This window comes from Condylura cristata, unplaced genomic scaffold (genome assembly GCF_000260355.1).
Source record: "Condylura cristata isolate star-nosed mole 26May11 unplaced genomic scaffold, ConCri1.0 scaffold00010, whole genome shotgun sequence".
Taxonomy (NCBI): Eukaryota; Metazoa; Chordata; class Mammalia; order Eulipotyphla; family Talpidae; genus Condylura; species Condylura cristata.
The window spans coordinates 4,801,742-4,825,496 of record NW_004567111.1 but is presented as its reverse complement, the minus strand read 5'-3'; the positions used below and the strand labels follow the sequence as shown (position 1 = coordinate 4,825,496).

At 41.2% G+C, this 23,755-nt stretch overlaps 1 protein-coding gene across 1 annotated transcript in view; it reads left to right on the top strand.

Annotated features, from left to right (window-relative positions):
* PCCA (propionyl CoA carboxylase, alpha polypeptide) overlaps positions 1 to 23,755 on the top strand; it is a 270,962-nt gene that overhangs the window by 147,056 nt on the left and 100,151 nt on the right. The window contains exons 19-20 of the mRNA XM_012723156.1: positions 5,420 to 5,528; positions 22,134 to 22,236. Of these exons, the coding sequence (XP_012578610.1) occupies positions 5,420 to 5,528; positions 22,134 to 22,236 (212 nt within the window). The remainder of the gene's footprint in view (positions 1 to 5,419; positions 5,529 to 22,133; positions 22,237 to 23,755) is intronic.

The window sequence follows — 23,755 nt, the reverse complement described above, 5'->3', positions numbered from 1 at the left end:
AGCCAGCGCGGTGCTCATCTCCGCCCGCCCCCGCCGGGTGTAGCCCAGGCAGTTACGCTCAGTTGTGACATGGTCGCCGGTCCCTGCTTCCGAACCCCTCACCTGACCTTTGGGCACGTGCAGACAGCCGTGAGAGTGCGGAGGGAAAGGAGGGTGAGGCAGGGCGGGAGGCCGGGGGGCTCCGAGGGGCCCCTCGGCTGAGCGGCCGCGTGGGTGGCGCGTGGCCGCGCACTGAGATACGGCCGGAGCCCTCAGGAGCCACTGCGGGAGGAGTGCGGGCAGGAGCCAGAAGTGTGATTTTCAGAAGCCGTGACACATGCCAGCAAAGTGAAGTCTAGGGCGGCCACTGCTAAAGCCAGACAGCGACCCCGAGCAGTGAACGGAAGCAGCGTCTCCGGTATGTGAAGCCCAAGGGGTGAAAGACTGTGGCGAGCCAGAGAGGGAAAGTCCAAGAGACGTGACAAGTAGATAATAGGGGGGTGGGGTGAGGGTGGGGGGCAAAGCGCACATCAGGAAGGTGAGGTTTCAAAGAAAAAAGGGGAGACGACTTCTGCTGTTCTTAAGAAGGTCTGAGGGATTGGAAAGACGCAACCAGACAGGGAAAATGTAACTTCTTCGGCATATCGAACAATTTTAAAGCTTCTAGAAAGAAAAATACAAGCCCTTAGTGAAGGATACAGAATGCGACCCCCATAAGATGCCAGAAATTGAAAATTAGAAAACCTTAAGATTAATGTCTGCTCTGGAGTGAGAGTCCGACCCCAAAGCATCTACCCTGCTAAGAGTCTTTCCTTTGTGATGTGAGAAGAGCTTTTAAAAATAAATATTCAGAAGCATACCATATGTTTACCCTTTTGACAGGGTAATTTTTTTTTAGAAAGGAAATTCCTGAAGCAACTGTTGTAACCAACTTGAGGTAAAGATGATAGCTTAATACGCAACCTCTCGCCTCCAGTTAGAGACACCCAAGTCCGTAAGGGCCAAGAGAGGAAGTAAATTGGAAAACAAAAAGCTGAAAGGTGATTCTTGATGCACAGCAACCTGGAAAGCTGAATCCTCAGTGCCACGTGAGATGTGAGAGAGATGAGACGCTGAGGAGGAGACGGAGGAGGAGACCCTTATCAGGGCAGTGCCCCTGGGGAGTCTTAGTCCTGATGTCCCAGGCCCCTGGGAAATTCCTCCAGCTTGCACTGTTGGTTCTTGACATCTGTCAGATTTTCTCCCTCCCTTCTGAGCAGGATAGCGCTCTCTTCTTGGTTGGCAAAAACTGGGAGAATCTGCCTGTAGCGCATCAGATAGTCCCTCCCCGGGAGCTCAGGCGCAGTCGTATCGAGCAGTGGCGAAGGGAGGCACGGGCAGGATGGTGCACGCCTCCACGAAAGGCCTGTTGGCCACTTGCAGGCCTGTGGGCCAGCAACACTCAGGCACAGCAGCCCGAAGTCATTATCGTGTGATCAGTGACCACTGAGTGACGAAAGCCGCAGACTATTTCTGCATTCAGGTTTTGTATTTCACTTGATTTCAATTTACTTGTTGGTATCTGGCCATTGGAAACCTACAAGACTATGGATATAATTTTTTTTGAACTCGAAGTGAATATTCTAGTACTTTATTTAGAAGTTAATTCAGAATTTATTAGACTTAAGAATATTCGAATATCTCCTATTGGTCAACGGCATGCTTATGTAGCCTGTAATGACAGACCACCACAACACGGCTCTACAAATGTTAATCAGAGTTCAAAAAGAGCTTAAAAAAAAAAAGCTACTCTTCCATTATGTGTATAAAGAGTGACTATGAAGATGGAAATAACCATCTCTTATAAGAAATGACACGAAACTCCATTTCATGTCACAGCACAGTGAGACTGTCGGCAGTCAGCCCCTGGAGCGGATCTTGCAGTGGCCACCTCCCTGGCCTCTTTGTTGGGCACTGCTCATTTGTGTTTATTTGGGGACTGTGCTTACACACATGGGGGGACTTTTGTAATTATTGGGAGTATCAGATACTGATCACTGTAGCGAAAGAGCTAGATGATGAACTAATGTTCATGTCATTATCCACCAGGAAAAATTAAGGGCCCCTGTCTGCCTTGGAACAGCTTTCAGGTTAAGTGGAAGAGTGGGGAGGGCCTGGGTCTGCCTGGCAAGTGAGGACCAGCGACATTTGGCATGTGTGTGTGTGTCAGGACTCCGGGACCAACTGGGCCAGGGATTTCAGCAAGGAAAAACCCAAAGGTCCGGCAGTTCATGGAGAACATTGAGAGGGAGTTCGATTGGGGTCAGAGCTGGCCAGACACGCTACAGAAGGTATCAGGTCGTAGAGGAACATATAGGGTTTATTTGGGGACTATGCTCTTGTTCACTATCAAGAGGAGCCTGATGTTAGAAAATTATGATAAAATGGTTGGGCTGTGATAGTGTCTTATATACCACCATTTTAGACCTGAATATCCTCTCATTATTTTATTTTTTTTAAAGATTTATTTATTTGTGCATACAGAACGGGGTACAGGCCAGAGGTTCAGGGGCAGTGAGAGGCTTCACCAGACACAAAGTGGGGAACAGAACAGGCGGATCGACAAAGTACACAGCAGATCCTCTCATTATTTTTTATATTGACATAAAAATAACATTGGTTCATAATAATAAATTTCTGGTATACAGGATTATAAATCAACATCTGGATGTGTTACATTACTTTCATCACTAAAAATCTAACTTTCATCCTTAGCCAAGTGATGGACTCCCTTTGCCCATTTTGAATTTCCTCTTCTTGGCATGGTGAGATGTCCCCAGAGTGATCAGGATCTAAACCCCTTTGCTTACTGAGTGGCAAGGTGTCTAACCTCGGTCTACAGCCTTCAGTGTTGGTAAAGTACAAATACAGGCGAGAACAGAATGATCACAGTTGCTTCAGGTGGAGACAGTCACAGAGACAGTCTGGCACAGTATGAGAAGTCATTAGATTTCGAAATCCTTGACAATGCCCTGTTACTGGAGTTCTGCAGACTCCAGTTGGCCAACTGTCCGACAGTGCTGTGTCAGCACAAACGCTAGAGTAGTTGTTTTCTTCAGCACTTCTGTTAAAACGACTTGACAGGTGCTTAAAATGTCAAACCAAGCAAGTCTTCAGCAGTTATGAGGACGGTGGGTACTGGTCATTGGTAAAACTTGAGAATCCCTTCCAGTATCAGTAAAAGGTTTAAGGTTGGCAGGCTTCTCGACAGTGTGTTTGTGGGCTGTGATGGATGATGGCTCATTTTATTTTGTAGCTTCCTTCCTCGATGTTATCTGAGTCAGTGCAATTTGTTAAAGCAGTTGAAACACTGATTCCAAACTGATTGCCTTCCCTAAGTGTCTTCCCCCTACTGCTAAGGCATGATGTGCAGGTGTGTCTAGAGAAGGGACTGTTTTGACGGTGAACCACTGCATCATGACGTAGCAGACTCACTCCTGGAAAAGAGCGTGTCTGAAGTGCTCTCATAATTGGTCTTGCTGTTCATGACCCACTGAACTGGTTGCGTGAACTGGCAAGTGGTTTGTATTACCTGGTTTGGTAAACATGAGTCAAACAGAGCTATTCAGAGTGGGCTCTGTGACCTGTAGCAGGGGCATCTGTGTTGCTCTGGAGCTTGTTAGAAATGCAAATGCTGCAGTCACACTCGAGACTTATTCCCAGTCAGTCTGTGCAGGAGGAGACCAGACTCTGCTTGTATCCGAGTGTGGTTCTGTGCATAGTGGAGTCTGAAAGACTCTGGTCTTCTTTGTACTTGAAAGAGCTTATGAGGTTACAGCTATTGATATTTGACATATTTTACAAATGAACGATAGGAACTTTCAAAATATTTATTAGTTGGCTTCCAGACTAACAATAATAAATTCTTTGTGTGTTGACATCACAGCAGTGATGACATTGCACATCATGTTTCTCTTGGACCAGGGAACCTCTGTAGTTTGCTTCCCCCTCAAAAAAGAAAAGAAAAGAAAGCCAATAAATCTTAGCATTATTATGACAATAGTTTTGATCTGACAGAGCCCTAAAGGGCCGTTGGGGGTCTCCAGTAGTCCCCAGGCCACACTTTGAGAACTGCACTGATTCCTGTAGTTCTCACGTACCATAGTTCATGGGAGCACACACACTGTTCTCATCGATGCTTAAGTGTGGGGAGAAATGGGGCCCTCTTCAGAGCCTGTAAGAGTGTGGTTTACTGAAGTTCCTGTCCCAGTTGATAGACCCACGTTGCTATATACTTGATGTACCTGCTAGGTCTGTTGCAAAGAAAGATAGTTACCGGGGCTTCCCCTGCCCTTGAGTTTCATGAACCTCCCCACCTTTCCTTTGCACAAATCACCTCCCTATCAAAAAATGTCCTGCAGATCTGGAAGGTACATATCTAACTATGGATACTTTTAATCTTTTTTTTTTCTTGTCCTAATTTTTCAGTTCAGATGACTTTATTTTAAATTTCAGTAACTACCTGATTGTTTTCCCCTGTGTTTAAATTGTACAAGTAGTTTCCTAGTTGCTGGTAGTTCAGCACTCAAACTTCCTGGGCTGTCCCACTTAATACTGTGTCATCTGTGTATAGTGCCATGGTAAATAAATAACATGGAAATTTTGGTGAGATGACAGAGTTCTCACGTGTTAGCTTGCAGACCCTAGAATGTCAAATACTGCCTTGACTCACATATTTGTTGAGGAATTAATCAAAGTGAGCAGAGTTTTCTGCAAGTTGTACAGCGTGAAACCAGAACAGGGAGTTTCCTCAGGTTGGACCATTGCTCCCAGTCCTTGTACATATTTAACATAGTCAAACACTGTTTAACATGGGGATACATTCTGAGAGACATGTTGTTAGTTAGGTGTATAGTAGTCATTGTGTGACGGTCACAGAGTGTACTCACACAAACCTGTATGGTCTAACTTACTACTGACCTTGGTTCTATGGTTCATATAGTATATGATCATTGTTATAAACATGTTCTGTCAACTAGTACATTATGAAGCAGCATTTGACTACATGGTAGCCATGGCCCAGCCTCTGTCCTTGACCAGCAACATTCCTTTACTTCTTGCCTTGATTCTGCTCTCCTGAGAAGTCACTGGTGATGGAGACTGACAATGAAAAGTAGATGAGAGGAACCTTATGTTTTTCCGGGAGATCTCAATGGCTCTGTTTTTCTTATTTGTAATTGTTCTGTGTGTCTTTCTCAAATTAGTCTTAAATTAGACTTTGAACTTCTAGTGAGGGTTTTTTGCTCTTAATATTGTCACTCACCTTCCCCTGAGACCCCAGTGTTTGGTTCATAATAAAAGCTTGATAAAATACCTGTTTGAATAACTAATAACTTTTAAATAAAAAACATAGATGTTTATAATATGTATGTGGTTGATTAATTGATTGAATTTCCCTTAGGACACAAGTTAACCAAGAATGAGAAAAACCAGTTATTGGCAATAGCATCATCATTGTTTGTGGCATCCCAATTAAGAGCACAGCATTTTCAAGATCAGGATAATGCAAGGTATGGAAGATCATTTCAAACAGAATACGTGAGCAAAATGTTGATGATCTAATATGCATTGGAAATGGTCAGATAAAGGATCTGGCATCTCAGTTCTGGATTTTCTTATGGGTTTTTAAGAGAAGTATAGGCAAGTCACACTGTTTAAAAATGACATTGCTTCTATTTTTGTTCAAATGAATAAAGTCAGGAAGAAAAAAGGGATCTTGGCTCTAATTTGAACATCATTTGAGGTAAGATACTCAGAAATCTTAATGGGAAATCTATTCAAATAACTACTCTCATTTCTGTTTATTTACTTTGTTGATCTTGGAAAAAAAAAAGCTTTGACAGTATTACAATTGAAAATTTAAGAATAAATCTGAACAGTTAAGAACATATGTAAGAAACTTGTTTACAAAAAACCAAGGCGGAATCAGGACCTTGATGAGTTCTGAGTATATGCCTTTTAGCTTCCTAGAGATGTAATTAGAAGGGGAAACATGCTTTATACCAAGGCAAATGGATACAAAATCACTATGACATTAATGATTCGAAGTGATGAAATTACTTGTTAGGCATGTGTGTGACCTTCCTGAGTTCATTCCTCTGAGCATAGTGCATTGATAATGTTGTATTACTTCAGTTTCTTTTTCCTTTACTTTTCCTCAAGAGGAAGAATTAAAAAAAAAAAAAAAAAAAAAAAGCAAAGAGATGACAGGTGGCCAGGCAGCTCAGAACAGCACCGTTCATGAACTTGCTTCTCCCTGAAAATAGGTTGAGACAGTCTGTTCATGGCGAACATGGTTCTCCTCAGAAAATCTTGGCATAACCAGTATGCTTCACTTGTTCTGTATCTTAAGAGAAAGTACAAGAAGCTTTTGCCTCATCTTTTTTTTTTTTTAATAATTTTTTAAAAAAATTTATTTATTCATACAGAACTGGGGTACAGGCCAGAGATGCGGAGGGTGAGAGGATTCACCAGGGACAGAGTGGGGAGCAGAGCAGGCAGATCGACGAAGTACACTGCTGAGGGGAGCAGTGGGCGGGCCAGGAGAGGTCTGCCTCACCATGTGGATCTCCTCCGGGGCAGGCGGGGATCGAACTCATGAGGAAGTGGCTTAAGCTTCTTAGTGCTGTGCTCCAACCCGCTGCGCCACCAGGGAGGGCCCTTGCCTCATCTTTTTTTAAGTTGTGATTTGATAGCGCTTTAGGGGGAGGGAGGAGCTAGAGGATACTGCTGGGTGCCTGGGTGCCTGGAAGAGGTAAAAGTGGGCAAGAGAAGCATGAATGTGCTCATTTCTCCCTGTGGCTGCACCGCCCTGTGTGGGCCACGTGCCACGTGCACATTCCAGTGTCGTGGCGGGCACCGGTCACATTTCAAGTGCTCCAGGGCCACTCCTGTATTGTGGTTAGTGCTACTGTACTGGGCAAGAAAGGTTGGGACAGAACCTTTCTCTCCTCAGAGTTCTGGGGGACAGTGCTGTTCTGGAGGGAGATGTGTGTAGGAAAGAACTTAACTTTTCAGTTTTTTTTAAAGGTTTATTTATTTGTGCATACAGAACTGGGGTACAGGCCAGAAGCTCAGGGGCGGCGAGAGGCTTCACCAGAGACACAGTGGGGGAGCAGAACAGGCAGATCGACGAAGTACACTGCTGAGGGGAGCAGCGGACGGGTCAGGAGAGGTCTGCCACGCCATGTGGTCACCTCCGGGGCAGGCGGGGATTGAACTCATGCGGAAGCGGCTTAAGCTTCGTAGTGCTGTGCTTTAACCCGCTGCACCACCAGGAAGGGCCGAATTCTAATTTTTTAACCTTAATATTTCATAGTGAATATTTCTTCTCTTTATTTACCAGTCTTTGGAAGAATCTTTTTATTATAGAGAACTTAAGACATACATAAAATAGACGTGTTTTTCAAAACATATACAAGCTAATATAGTAAATGGCAGAAGGCATTCAGAAACAGCCAAAAAAAGGACTTGTATTTATAGTATATAAATCATTCTGACAACTCAAAAATAAATCGAATAATTTTTAAAAATAGAAGACTGGGCATAGACTTTGTATCAAAAAAGTTATACAAAAGGAAAATAAGTTCACGAAAAGGTGTTCAACTTCACTGATCATTAGAAGATACAACTTAAATTCAAAGGCCTCACCACTACACACTTCCTAGAATAATGCACTTCAGATGAGTGTATACAGAAATACTGTCCATCCATAAGAGGATGGAGGTACTTATATGTGCACAAACATGCATAAATCTGTACCAAGCAGTCATGCTAAGAGAAATAAACCAGCTCAGACAGCTATAGAATTCATAATTTAATTTACTTGAAATTTCTAGGAAAGGTAAAAGTATGAAGACAGAAGGAAATGAATGGGTGCAGATATTAATGTCACAGAATTACTACTTTGTGCATTCTGCACCGAAACCCATAGATTAATAATTTCTTTAAATGTGTTAGTATTTTAAATTATGTGAGAAACAAAATGATTTGTAAATCAGTCACAATTGTACTAACATTAGTCTACTAGTTACTTTTTATTTTTTAAAGATTTATTTATTTATGTATACAGAACTGGGATATAGGCCAGAGGTTCAGGGATGGTGAAAGGATTCACCAGAGACAGAGTGGGGAGCAGAACAGGCGAACTGATGAAGCACCCTGCTGAGAGGAGCAGCGGGTGAGATAGGAGAGGTTTGCTGCACCATGTGGGTCACCTCTGGCAGGAGGTGGGGCGGGGTGGTGTGGGGTTGGAGGGAGACTCATGCTGAAGTGGCTTTAGCGTCTTAGTGCTGTGCATTAACCCACTGTGCCACCAGGGAGGGCCCCTAATTCTTTTTAAAAATGGATTAGCTTTTTAAATTGCGAAGAGAACAAGAAGTAGATTTTCAGACTGCTGTTAGAGTTATCGTAGCTTTTATAACTGTCCATGCATGTATCTGCGCTGAGATAGTAATTTTTTCATGTGTCTCTATTCAGTCCAAGGTCCTCTTATTCCAGCCAACCCTGAGCATTTTCAGAGGGCTTGTCCAGCAGCCAAAGACTCCCTCAGCTTCTTGTTGAGAATCTCTTAACTTCCCCCTTAGTTTTGAAGATAGTTTTGCTGGATTTAGATTTTCGGTTTTTTCTTTCTTTCTTTTTTTTTTTTTTGTTAAGCACTCTGAATATGTCAGCTAACTGCCTTTGGCCTTCAAAGTTTGGGGTGAGCAGTGTGCTCACAAATTTACTTCTCTTGCTGTTTTGAAGATTCTTTGTCTTTTGATGATGATGGGTTGATGTGGGTCTTTGCCTTTATCTTACTTGGAGTTTGTTTAGTTTCTTAGATGTGTAGATTCATGTCTGTCATCAAGCGGGGGCAGTTTTCAGCCACAGTTGTCTTAGGCTCTGTTCACTTTACTTCAGTCTTTTTTCTTTCTGTTCTTCTCTTTTGTTAATTTCTTTTTTGTCATCCTCAAGTTAACTGATTCTGCCTTCTGCCTGCTGCAACTTGTTTTTGATTTCCTCTAGTGAGCTTTCCATTTTTATTTTTCAGCTCCAGAATTTCTCTTTTATGCCTTTTTAGGTTTTCCATTTCTTGATCGATGTTTTCATTTTCTTTAGACATCATTTTCTTTACCTTCTCCTCATTTTCCTTTATTACTTGGAGTTGTTTCCATGCTTTTGTCCAGGGTATTTGCTTTTTCAAGGTTGTATTCTTTTTTACTCTTTGAGTAGGCCATGCTTTCCTGTTTGTAGGGTTGTGTTTTTGTTGCTGTTGAACACTGGACAGTTGAGTCTAATAATATGAGTAACTCTGGAATTATGTCTTCTTCCCTAGCATTTATTGTTTCTCTTTATTGTTTTGGTTTCTTTGGATTCATGTTATGTCTCTTTCTTGGCCAAGGATCAGCTTGAGGTGTAAAATTAAGGTCTTCTTCAGTCTTCTTCCTGGGCATGTGTAGTAACTTTTGCTATATGTGCATTAAAAAAATTTCTTTTTTGTATATTTCACATCATTCTTCATTTTTTTTACAATGCATGCTTTTCCCTCTCAGTTTTAGTCCCTATGAAATTCCCACCACCAGTTCACCCATGCACTGTCACCACAGTGCCTTGTGCTCTTCCATCCCTGTTTTGAGTTACTGTTGATTTTTATTTTTACCATCTTAGTCTTGAATGCCTGACTCTTGAAGGAGGAAAAAGCCAAAAATGAAGGGGGAATAAAAGGGCACGCTGGCTGGTAAAATTCCCTAGAAGCCCTGTCAGCCAGAGGGAGAGGGGCTTGTAACAATAGAGGGAGCCACAGTAATAATGGATGAGCATCCCCTGCACCCTTTATCAGCTAGCAGAGAGCAGATGTTGGAGGACAGGGGCCTTTTGCCCACCTCTCTTCTGAAATCTGTGTGCACAGCTGCTTATGACGAGGCTGGGGGATGCCGTGAAGACACCGAGATCTGAAATTGATGCGACTTACCATCTGCATTTCCCCTAGAATGTTGCAAGCCTTCAGCTGCCTCCAGAGTTCCAAAATAGTTCATTCAGCCAGAATCCTTGTCCTCTTACAAAGCTTTTAAACGCCTTTACCTATTAGAAGTTGAGGAAAATTATGTTGGTGACTTAAATGGGGCAGCAACTCCGTGATGAAGATACTTGTGCACATGTTGCCTGTGAGACAAACATTAGTTCCTGTCGATTGCATTTTCTTTCGAAGGTGTTATTTTTAGTTGGCCAGTTTGTTGTAAAGTAACCCATAGGAGTAGAGACCTATACCATCTAGCAAAGTAGAGCAGTCAATTTGATAAAGTATCATTTTGTTTAGCCAAAGTGAATCTGAAAAAGCCCCTGACATCAAAGCTGATGCCAGATGACCGAAGCTCATTTTAGCGTCAGTCATGTTTTCATGATGGCTTGGGGATGGAGAGGAAGAGTCAGCCTGCAGATGTGGCTCTGTGTGCTCTGTCGCGGGTTGCCCATGTCGTGTTTATGCTCCCAGACTCGGTCGCCCCCAGCCCTTCCTCTCCCATGCTTGTTTTGGCTGAAAATCTTATTTTCCCAATTTCTCTGTGGGTTTTTACTCTTTCATCGCTTATGACTTGGAAAAAGACATTAGTAATATGTACCCATAGTATTTGGATAGTAAAAAGATAGTTGTGCATTTTTGTCAAAGAGTAAATTAATGTCAGAAGCAATCGTTCTTCTTAGGAAGTAAATACATTTGGCAAATTTAATTAATTGTTGACACAAACACATGCTGACCTATGGTGGAGTTATTTTTCTTTATAATTATTGTTTTCCTAAACACTTATTGACAGAAATAAATCATTAAAAGTTGTATGAAATAATCGCGTCATGTTACTTGAAGGCAAAATTTTTTATTCATTTATTTTTTTTATTACAAAAGTTTATTTTTACATCATTTTGTACATTCTTTTTTTTCCATCTCAATTGTAATCCCGCGGGTTTCCCGTCACCAAGGAAGGCAAAATTATTTTGTTGGCATTACGGTTTGGTATATTCATCTGTTTTACTTAGTGATGATTGCATGAAAAATTAGTTAAAAATACTATTTTGTTCCTTTCAGTAGTCTCTCATCTGGTTTTGCTCAAAATGTCTGTATTCCTTAGAGTTAGATGTTGTTTGCATGTCAGCCCTGCCTTTCTGGGGAGACCATCCCCTGCGCCCTAGGGTGGGGGGGCCTCTGCCACCTCCCGCCTCATGGAGAACTTGCTCTGCCCTCCCTGTTTCTCTCCGTCCTCCCTTCTCTTTCCCCTTTGTTATTTCTGCAACTGCGACTTGCTTCCCGTAGGTTTTGCAGCTATGCAAATTGCAGATCTCTTCTCACTGTTCTGTAACTCCACTTCCTTAATTTTGTGGTTATTATCTTTCTCCTAAGCTATCTGGTTAGAGACAAATTGGAGATTGTGAGTCCTGGCAACTCTTAACAGAATTTGATACACACACAAGCACACACACATGCACGTGACTTTACTAGAAATGGGCCACTTGACCTGAAAGTTTCTCCTTTTTTAATATAAATACAGTATGATGTTGTTTACCAAAAAATTACTTTAAAAAAGTAAAGTATTTTAAAAGCTAATATGCAAAAGAAAATGACTTTTATAGAACTGACACATCCAGGGGTTTCCCCTGCACTGCTAGGTGCGAGGTCAGTGGCCCCTGTGGTGCGACCATGCACCCCTCTCTCACGCACCCCACTGTGCCCTCAGACATCCGTGCAGCTCATGCCGTGTGGCGCTTCCTCCTGCTGCTGGCTCGGGCTGGGGTGATTGGGTCATCTTGGTTCTTGCCGCTCCTCCACGGGGCTCTGAAATGTCAGAGTGTGGGTGCTGTCAGAGGGACCGGCACCCAGTGAGGTGTCAGGGGGAGGATTTTGTCCCCACTCTACTGCCAGGTGTCAAGGGGACACGCGCTTTCCCGCAGTTGCTCCAACGCTAACTCCATTTCCTTCTAGCTTTCCTCTTGATATTGGAGCCGAGATTAAAGACTCGAAAACAGGAGAGCCTTCGCTATGGCTTATGATCCTGCTGGTGAGTCACTTACGTCTGGAAGGTCTCTGACACACGACGTGCTTGCGTCTCTGGTGTCGTCTTTGTGCGCAGCTCGGCCGGGTAGCCTGGTCCGGTTTCTGCCTGGCTCTGCAGCCTCGTTAGTCGCCGTGACGTGACGGGGTGACATCACTTGAATTGCAGCTGTGTCTACCTTTGGGTTGGATTTTCCTTCCTCATCTGTCTTCCTGATAAAACGGGCAATCAGTTTTTTAGCGATATTTTATCCTGTGAGTAGACAGTCACCGATCCTGGTTTTTGATTTATAGTTCATTATTAAGGTTTCAATTAGATGATAAACATTTCTGGTTTTGAAATCTGATCTTAGCCACTGAAAGATAACCAGGCAAAGAAGCAGAAAAAGGTCACCATGTGAAAATAATTGCCAAGAAAGAGTGTTTTGCACTGATTTACTTACAGACGTCTCTGAACGTAAAAGGACAGATCAAATTATTAACACATTTGCACCATCTGTGGCCACAAAGCCACCTTTCTGTCCTACTGGTTTAGGTATGTCCTTGGATATACTGCTTTATCATGACAATGAAATTGATGTTCTGATAATTGGCTGTATAGTAGACAGCAATACCATGGCATATATTCACAAACATGCATGATGAAACTGTCGCTTTGAGCATATTTAATACAGCCCTTCAAAGCCGGAAGAGGAGAAAACATTTATTTAACCATTATCCTTTCCGTTTGCCTTAATTTTCACATTCTGTATTCTATTTTTAGTGAATTACTTGGAAATCCATGTGAGATTAAGCACAAGATATTAAGTGGCGAGGATGCTGTTTTTGTAGATCCTTTGCTAAATAGTGTCTGTAAAAATACTTTTCTGTGATTCTGTTCTAAGAGCTGAGTGAAGACTGAATCCCCTCATTATTGTGGGGGGCTGCAGCGGCTCCAAAGCCCGTGCACACTCCATCAGGATTATTGTAATTCTGTGGCTGCAGGATCTTGGGCAGCTGTTACGCCCCACTGGCAAATCCTATTCATCCTTCCCTCCCATTCACCATTGCCATTGGAGAATTGATTTCTCTCTCCTCTCCTCTAACCTTTCCCAATTCATTTTGGATTGTTCAATGTGAAACATTTTAATTTCATATCATACAGCTATTCAGCTCACAATCCCTTTTTTAACCTGTCACCAGGGTAACAGCATAGCATGCTTTCTTTAGGCAATCAAGTTTTTATTTCACATGCTTAATGTTGCATTAAATGTTTGCATTTTGTTTAAACAACCCCCCCCCTAAATACTTTGAACTCTGGATATGTTTTATAGGATAATGAAATCCTTGAATTTTCAATTGAAACTAAACCAACATTATCAGTACATTCATAAAAAAAAGTCAAATGACTCATTTACATAGTGCAAGGATTATTATTAAAAATCCCAGTTAGCCCATCTGTGTAAGACAACCTTCTGTAGGCATGAGAGGGGTATTTATATATTTGTTTAGCCTTGTTCCCAAAAAAGATTTCAAAGGTTGTTTAGAGAGGTTTTGTCAGTGACATAGTGAAAATTTAAAAGACTAATGGAATTTGTTCAGGGCAAAAACTATTCTTTGAAGGCATTACTTGAGTTTTTGGTATAACACATTCCTCCTCCCCCACTTGTGTGTGTGTATACAGATGTATAAATATGTATGAATATAAATCACATACATATACACACACAAACAGAGAGAGGTCATAATGGCATGTATTTAATGATGAATGAAGACATTATTAGAGTAAAATTAAAAGACTCCTCTAGGAAATCCATTTAAACCCTGTCTTCATTAACTTCTGCCCATCAGTTTCCTTAGAATAATAAATTACAGTGTTAGTATAGTGAAGACACTGCTTGAATCTTTTGGGTAAACCTGAGTTCTCTTTTAGAGCTACCTTTTCATTTTTATCCCAAATCACAGTTTCAGTGAAATTTTGGTAGTCTAAGAAATATATAGGAATGTGTCAGAAAAGGAATCTAGAGACCAGTAATCTGTGTTCTCAGGGCCCATCTGTGTAGCTGTCTGCATCTTCTCCTAAGTCCCCTGACACTTGCTAGGACAGGTCAGAGCTACCATGTTACATCTGGCCCTACGGGCAATCTCAGGACATTTTGTAGGATTGAAATCATGCCATGTATACTCTCAAATAGCAGTGAGTGAGATTAGACGTCAACAACAAAGGAAATTTGGGAAATTCATAAGCATTTGGAAATGAAACCACGCAGGCCTAGGTAACCGGTAGGTAGAATAAGAAAATATTTTGAGGTGAATGAAGAACTGTTAGTAATTTATTGTACAATTCATTTGAAATAGTTTTTAAAAGGGTATTTAGAGTTATAAAAACACATTAAAAAAAGAAGAGAGCTTTTGATTATGCCATCTTCTGCTATCAAAAAAAAAAAAAAAAAACACCCAACAAATAGGAGAACACAAAAGCAGGGTAAACCCAAAGCAAGCAGTGGGGTGAAATGAAACAACATAGAAAAACAATGGAGGAAACCTGCAGAAACAGAATTTGGTCCTTGGAATGATTGGCCAAAAGGACAGGCCTTTGTGTGGCAGGCCAGGTGAGAGGCGAGAAGACGCAGGTTGCTACGGTGCGCAGGGACGGCGAGGTGGGAGTGGCCCGACAGTGAGAGGGTGGCAGAGGGTAGTGTGCGTGGTGGTGCAAGACGGGGGCTCAGCTGAGAGAAACACTTCGGGCAAGAGGCCAGCAGCCCACAAGGACTCCACAGGAAACAGAAGATGCGGGTGGGCCTGTCACAGAGAGAGACGGAGGCAGTCGTCGTGAAATTTCCTGAAGTACAGTCTTGTAAGAGAACAGACCTAGGGGATTTATGTGTTCTGATTTCAGAATCTACTACGAATCTACAGGGGTCAGCAGAGTGTGGTGCTACTAGAGAGTAGGTAGAGTGCTCAGTGGGTCAGCCTTGAGAGTTTCATTCCGTGGTTGATTCAGCTGATTTTAACAAGTGTAGGGAGACAGTGTAGTGAGCAAAGAAGAGTTTTTTCAGCAAGGGCTGTGGGGCCGAGTGGCTCTCCTGTGCGGAACTGTGGCGTTACACCATGCACAGGTGTGGGCCCTTCTTAAAACTGGGTTATGTTTGCAGACAGGAATCATCTGTTTTCAAATCACAGTCCTACAAGTAAGGCTTGTCAGAGTATATGTCTTTGTTGCTTTTGGTCAGGCAAGGAATTTTTATGGGATGCCAGAAGGACAAGCAGAAGAAAACTTACAACTTGATCAAAATTAAAAATTATGCCTTAAAAGACATCAAGAACAATGAAAAGACAGATTACAGAGTTGGAGAACATATTTGCCGATCATAATATGTTGGAGAACATATTAGAGACTTTTGCCTCGAATATGTAAAGAATTCTTTTCACTCAATATAAAAAGACAAACAACCCAGTTCTAAAACGGTCCAAGCCGTGATTAGAAAATTCTCCAAACAAGAAATACGCAAATGACCAACAAGCCCATGAAAAGCTGCTTGGCATCATTGGTCATTAGGGAAATGCAAATGAAACCACAGTCAGATACTGCTTTACACCTGGTAGGGTGACTGTCATCAAATACACAATAACAAGTTGTTGAGGTAAAATAGTACTAACCTGGAAATGATTTGGCAGTTTCTCAAAATGTTTGATGTGAACACATGACCCAGTGATTCCTCTCCTAGGTATATAAACAAGGGAAATGAAACCGTACGAAGCATGCACAGATGTGTAAAGAAGTGTTCAGAGCAGCATTTTCTTAATAATCAAGCAATGGAAACAGCCCAAATGTCCATCAAATGATTGATTATGTCAAGTAAGATGTGGTAGAGTTGGTAAGACGTGTTGGTAGAGTGGAATACTATTCAGCAAGTAATACAAGTAAATGAATCATGGGTGCACAGGTTTTGGAATTTTGATGGAAATGCAAAGGGACCTAAAATATTTAATTAAATCTTATGGATAAACAATTGCAGAACTTGATCTCCAAATTTTCTTGGAAAAATTCAAGGGACCTCTACCTCTGTCTCTCACTATAGAGAAAATGAGAAACGGGCCTAGATTTACACTGGTAAGAGAAAGCAATGGATTCTGGACCTTGGTATAGTCAGAAAATGTCTTCACAGGAACATGTGAACACTTAACATCAAAAAAAAAAAATAAGGCTTTATATTTTGTTTATATTAAACGCTTACATAAAACAGCAAAGAGAAGTCATTACGTATCTACTCGAATGACTAGACCCCAAAACACTAGCGCTCTTGCTCGGCGGAGGTAGAGCAGGCGCCCTTAGCTATTGCGGGTGGAAGTGCACCTGGCGCAGCCACTCCACAGGCAGCTTGGCACAGAACTAAGCACCGTTTTAGCATGTGACCCTGTAGCTGTGTTCGTTGGTATTAACCCGAATGAGTTGAAACTCACGTCCATACTAAACCCTGCACGTGTAGTAGCTCTCCTCAAAATTGCCAGCACCGAGAAGCAGCCGAGATGTCTCTCAGTAAGTGAGTGGATGAATAAACCCTGGTGCATGCAGACAATGGAATGTTACCCAGCAGTGAAAGAAGTGGGCTGTTAAATCATGAAAAGGCTTGAAGGACCGAGGATGTTTAATGCCAAGTGAAAGATGGCACTTTGTAACAGCTACATTCTCTATGTTTCTAGCTCAAAGAACTTCTGGAAAACTATCCAGAAAATAAACACCTGTGGTTGTCAGGGTTAGGGAGGGAAGAAAGAGAAGGAGAAATAGGTGGAGCACAGTGAAATGATTTTATATGCTATTTTAATTGTGGAAATATATGATACATTTGTTCAAACCAATAGAATATGCAACATGAGGAATCAACCCTAATGTGGACTATGATAGTTAATTAATAATGATGGGTCAACATTAGCTCATCAGTTGTGACAACTTTGGGTTTTTGAATTTCATTGTATGAAAGCGCATATTAATCACTAAAAAAAAACTTGGTTTTGAAAGAACAGGGAATTTCAGATATTATCGTACCAAATTAGGATGGCTTGATGACGATAACAGCATTTATTGCTAAAACTAATTGAAGCATTTTATACCTTTTATCACTTTTAAGCAACTTGAATGATTCAAGATACTTATTATCTTTGTGTTAGTGATTGTAAATGTCCCACAGCCATCCTGATGTGTCATACTCAAAGTCTATATGGAGAACCTTACTGAAACCCTTACAGATAGGAACAGGAAATAGGATTTGCATACTACTATATTCACGATTATAAGTGGCATTCACTTCTGGATCCAGGTGTCATTTGTGTAAATATTTACAGTACGAAAGACATCGAACTGAGGGGGGTGTTTCCCAATTATCTGTGGGCTCTGTTTTGTGAAAAGCTGTCTTCATGGTCACGTGTATTTGAATGCACACATTTAAGATGGCTTATCAGTTCAGTTCTGTTTCTCTACTCTGACACTCTCTAACTTTGAAATCTTTTCTGAAAATGCTACTTTATCTTTCGTCAGCAGTGATGAACTTTAATGCTGGAGTGTTGTAAGTTCTCACATAATAAGGCTTAGATTTTTGTTTGGTTTGGCAGTAGACCTCGGCTTAAAATTCCCTTAATCTGCTCATTCTGTACCTTTTATATTCATCTTGATAGCTGATGGCTCTGTGAGGAATTCCCTATGCATTTATTGCACCAATAAAACTTGTATGGGTAACCCTTCCTCCATCCCAATTTGCAGAACATGGGGTTTTTCAGTGAATTGCTGAATTTTTGTATGTCTTAATTTTTTTTTTTTCCTGGAGGAAATAAGAAACAATTCATATGGTAGGGCTAAAGTTTCATTAAAATTGCTTATGCCCTGTCTCAGGCATTTGAAGTGGACCATCTGTCTAAACATCGCTCTCTTTTTTTTTTCTGATCATTTCCTCGACTTATTCATGAGCCGTGGGAGGCCTCCTTTGTAGTCTCCATGTAGCAGGGTCCTGTCTCCCCCCACTGAATACGTCTGTGTGCTTGCATAACATATCTTTTTGCCGGGCTGGAAATCCTCTGAACTTGGTTCAGATAAATGGCCCACTTTTCTGAAGGCCTTTTTTTTCCTGCGAAGATTTGTATGCAGGGGCTGACCTCCGTGGCTGTGGAACGCGGCATATTATTCTTGATCATTTTACAGGCCACCCACTGTGCAAGTTATGATGAAGGATTGCTTAATGATTCTTTGACCACTAACATTGTTTTAACTCCACATCTCATTCTCAAGTAGGTAATGGCACAATGGAAAACCAGCTTTTCAAAGTGCCTGATAATATATATGTCTGGAGATGCTTATCATCCCTGATAACTGGAGATGCTGTTAGTGTTTGGTTAGATAAAATCCACTTTGAAGAATGACATGGACTAGCAGTAATTTTGAGTGAATATTACTTATACCTTTTTTGAGTCAAATATCCCAGCGGTGTAAGATGTGGTAGTAACATTTGTGACAACCAGCTGACATTTTTTCCCCCATAAAATAGAGAAAAAATTCATTTTCTTGAGCACAGCCATTCTGGTTGGCTGATGATAATCAATGTGGACAGGCCTGGGAAAGAACCATTATTTGATTTGCTTTGTGAGTAGCTTTTTATGTGAACTCCTTCTTGTTAAGTTTTTGGGGGTTTGTTTTTGAAGCAGTGGCTTAATTGATGGCAGCTTTGCAGGTAGTTAATAAGTTGCATAGATGAAATTTTTCATCCAACAGCAGCCTTTCACTAGACATGGGCTTAAGTAAAGGACAGCTGTTTTCTGTGTCGTGTGACTGTTGAGTGAGGCACTGAGACTTCCCCCCTTTCTTTCTCTTCAGAGTTCTAGGTAAAACTCTCCTTTGAGATCTGAAATTAATGCATAAATGTGTCTTTTTCTTCAACTTAAAAATACAATTTTAGATAATTGTCCCCATTATGAACATGTTTGTGTTTGTGGAGTTGATGCCAAGATTTCAAAGTAATTATTAATGTAGTTCTGGTGGTTTTGCAGGAACAGGGCATCTGCCAGGTCAGTTTGCTGTGCATTATCTTTATAATTTATTTTGACTTGTTTCTGCTGCAAGGCATATTTATGGTTATAGTAAGTGTATTTGCCAGCCCCACCCATTTTACTTAAAAATAAAACAACTTTCAAAACATGTAACATTGGATGTAATCTTGGCAGATTTTATCTGCAGGAGAGTGGAATCTTAAACAGATCCACAACTTGACCATCTTTGCTTGGTACCTCAGGACTTTGTTTTCTTTCTGGGACTTTTTTCCTATATACTACTAACATGTAAACTTAAAAGCAATTGTTAGAGAAGAGCCTCTTGGGGATTGTGTAGACAATGCAGCTCTGCTCCCGTCTACATTTTACAGATGTGGAGACTGGTTCAGAAGGATCAGGTGCCTCCCTGGTATGGACGCGGCAACAGAACAGGCTGTGAACAGAATAGGCTGTGACGAAGCCTCAGCAGTTTAACTGTGGCCATGAGGTGTCTCCTGGGGCAGACTATAATATTCCATGAAACTGATGTGACCCAGAATGAAACACTGGGAAATAAACAGAGTGAGATTTTGTAGGGTGAGAGCTACCTCTCCCCACCATCTGTAAGAGGGCTTCCTGTGGCAAAAGGCTCTGGATTTGAACAGCATGTTAGAACCGACAGCTTCCCAAGTATTCCAGAAACTATGCAGAACTAGAGATGTCCTCATTGATTCCATAGAGTTATCTCCACTGGGCCACTCATTGCGAATAGTGCTAAGCATAGGTTAAGAGACAGGGAGCCCTTGAAATTTGTACTATAACTAGGTAGTTTATGAGAGAGAGAATATCCTTTTTGAAAAAATGTGGTAGTTTGAGAAGCAAGAGGAGAAAGAGCCCAGTGTCCTTAAAGGAATTTCAGTTATGGAGGAAAACAAGAGTGTTGGTTAGAGTTGGGTATGGTCATAATAATAGATGGGTACATAAAACTTGCATTGTTTAATTTAGTTCTTGATGAAGATGTTATTATTTAATTTGTACACGAGGGGCTAAGAAATAGTTTGCCTAAGGTTAGAATAAATTATAGGCATACTTCAATATTGTGAGTTTGGTACCAGACCACTGCAGTAAAGTCTGGAGTAAAGTTTGGTCTGGAACCAAACAAAAGATGGAAGGAAAGCACAAAAAAGGTCATCATGTTTCCAGATTTCAAACTATATTATAAAACTATAGTAAGCAAAACAGTATGGTATTGGCATAAAAAAAGATACTAACTAATGGAATAGACTTAAGAGTCCATAACTTAATTCACACTAATGTGGACAGTTTAGTTTATGACAAAGGAGTCTCTTCAAAAGTGACATTGGGAAAAAGGGGCAGGAGAAAAAAAAAGAAAGACAAACTAGATCACTGTTTTACCCCATACACACAGATTAACTCAAAATGGATTAAAAAATTGGGTGTAAGGCCTGAAATAATAAAATACACAAAGAAGACCTAGCAAAACATTCTGTAAACTAGCTTCAGTGATGTCTTTGGAGATTCAACTACAATGACAAGGGAAACTAAAGCCAAAAATAAATAGGGCTACCTTTAATGAGAAAACTGCTGCACAGAAGGAGAAACTACCATTAAATGAAAAGTCACCCTTCCAAACGGGAGAAAATATTTGCACATCAGGCATACAACAGAGAGCTAACATCTAAAATCTACAAAGGGCTCATATAACTCAACAAGAAAACAGATAAGCCTAATCAAAAAAATCAGCAGAAGAGTTAAACAACTGGCTAACAAGCACATGAAAAAATGTCCATCCTCAATTATCATCAGGGAAATACAAATCAAAACCACAATGAGTTGTCTCCTCACATTGATGCGAATGACGTATCAAAATGACTAGAAACAATGTATTGATGAAGATGTGGAGAAAAAGGAACTCTCATATGCTGTTGGTGAGAATGTAGATTAGTCCATCCCTTAAAACAGTATGGAGGCTTCTCAAACATTGAAAATGTATGTACCATGTGATGCAGCAATTCTTGTCCTTGGTGCCACCTGAAACGTGCAATATCACTAATTCAAAGGGATAAATACAATCCTGTGTTCATAATAGCCCTATTTACAATAACCAAGTTATGAAGATAACCTAAGTATTGAAGGACAGGGGAGGGGATTAAGAAGCTATGGTAGTATATGTAGAGTGGATACTACTCAGCTTTAAAAGGAAAAGAAAGTGAACCCTTGCCATTTGCAAAAACATGAGTGGAGTCTGAGGGGATTATGCTAAGTGAATTAAGAAGGGCGAAGTAAAGTACTGAATGATTTCACTCATGGAGCATATAAAGAAACAAAAGAAGACAAAGCCAAACAGAAACCTACCCTAGAAGTGAAACTGCAGAATTAAGGCCACCAGAACACTTAGAAAATGTTTGGCTCTGGCTGCCTGACTTGACTTTTCTGTCCCATGTAAATTGATCATACACAAGAAAAGAGCTGAATGCTACAACTGACATCATGATGTCAAAACAAGGGAACAAACAAAAGAAAGCAATAAAAGAAAATCTGGGGAGCTGATGACCACGTTTATTAGCTTGGTTATGGTGATGGTAATATGAGAGAATAAATATGCCCAAACTCACCACAATGTATACATTAATTATGTGCGGTTTTTCACATACCAGATAGTAACTCAATAGATCTAGAAAAAGAAGAGGCTAATATTGTGACTTAGAAAAACAAATGGCCCTCCACAGTAACCAAATATTGGAAAGGAAGTGATGTTGCTTAAGGAAGGTTCATTTTTGAAGAGCTGTCAGAGTTCAGCAACTCCAGCTTATAGACTAGGTACAGGTGTGTTGAGGAGAGGCTGGAGCCACAGCCCTCTCAGGAAGACGGCTCCCGTCTTGTGTCTGCCTTGGGTCTTGGCGTTTTTCCCCTTTCTAATTCAAGTATGAAAGTTTTTTCCCCCAAGGATGGAATCTTTTCAAATAAATGTTCTGCAATACTCTTTCATGGTTTTACCTTGCACAATTAATGTTAAAGGAAAATCAGTTTGCTGAGAGAAAAATGCAAAATTATTAACTTTCGCCTTTTTTTCCTCCTTCAGAGTGCCTATTATAAAACCACAAGTGGCTAGCTGGGAGCTCTCCATACAACTGCACGATGAAGTCCACACTGCCATAGCATCAAACAGCGGGTCGACCTTCTCCGTGAGTTAACTTGCTTTATTTTTGTGGTAATGTTAAAATTATCTATGAGTATTTGAAACAGTTTTTAACCTTTTCAGTGACTCTCATCTTTTGAATCTAGAACATGGCTGCACACTTGTTTCACCTCCTGTAGGAAATTAGATGCAAATGGAAAGTCCTGCTCTCTCGTCTTCAGTAGGAAATCCTCTCTTGGACTTAGCTATGTTCGAAACATCCTTCCTGATACCTGATACTTGATACCTTATTTCGTTTTCTTTTTTAAAAGATGTGCTTATTTATGAACACAAGAACTGGGTTACAGGCCAAGTTTAAAACAAACCTTGGTAAAAGTGTTGTACATGCTAACACTGGAGCGCCTCATGACTGTTACAGAAGAGCAAATGAAATAGCCCTGTGCTTTCCAGAGAAAGAGTTGTGATGTTATTCACTGGAAACCAAGAAAATTGAATTACAAGTGTTGTCTTTTGGTGAAAACACGTGACTTTCCCTGTTTGTGGTGGTCAGTGAGCAGAAAGTGGCCTGAAGGTGCTCACGGGCGACCACTTGTAGGAAGTGTGGCAGGGGACAGAGGCCACATGAGAGGCCAACTCCCCTGGGACGCCCCAGAGGGGCTGGCCTGACGCGTGCTTGAGGGGCTTGAGAGGATTCACCAGAGACAGAGTGGAGAGCAGAATAGGCTGATCTACTGAAATACGCTCCTGAGGGGAGCAGCGGGCAGGTCAGGGGAGGTCTGCCGGGCCATGTGGGTCACCTTCTTGGCCGAGGATCTAACTCTTGCTGCAGTGGCTTCAGATCGCTTCATAGTGCTGTGATTTAACCCATTGCACCACCAGGGAGGCCCTAAATTATTTTTCTTTTGTCATTGAGAAGTCATGCTTATTGGCTCTGTTGTAGTAGCTGTCATCTGAAGCCTCATTAACATTTTGAATTCATATCATGAGTCATTCTCAAGGCAAAAACGTTCAGTGGTGCCATTCCCTTGGGGTGTTCACAGGAGAACTGATTCTGGTATTCACTGAACAATGCTGTAGTAGGATTTCATGTTTCTGTTGTGGGATGAGGGCTAGGTCTAAATTCTGTGCCTTGAGTTCCCCAGTCAGACACCCTGAAGAGCTGCTCACTGCTGTGTCCTCTTTATTCTTGGTATGAACCTGAGAAATGGCTCAGAGTTAGTACAAAGGACTAGGAGATTCATCTGCATTTTTCATGGTACAGTTGCATTGAAATGTCACTTTGTTTTGGAAAAAAGTGTGACTTTTAAAAAAATTTATGAGTTTATTTTTACATATTTTGGTGCATTTTTCCATCTCCGTTGCAATGCCCTTGGGTTTCCCATCACCAGATCACCCATGTGCCATCACCATAGTCCAGTGCATTTCCCTCCCTCTACTGTTTTTGATCCCATTCCCTACTCCACCCCCACGAAATGTCGCTGGTATATAGCTGTTCATCATTATCATTATTTTCTTGCCTGTTCCGTTATATTCCTGCTATGAAAGAAACCATCTGGTATTTTTCC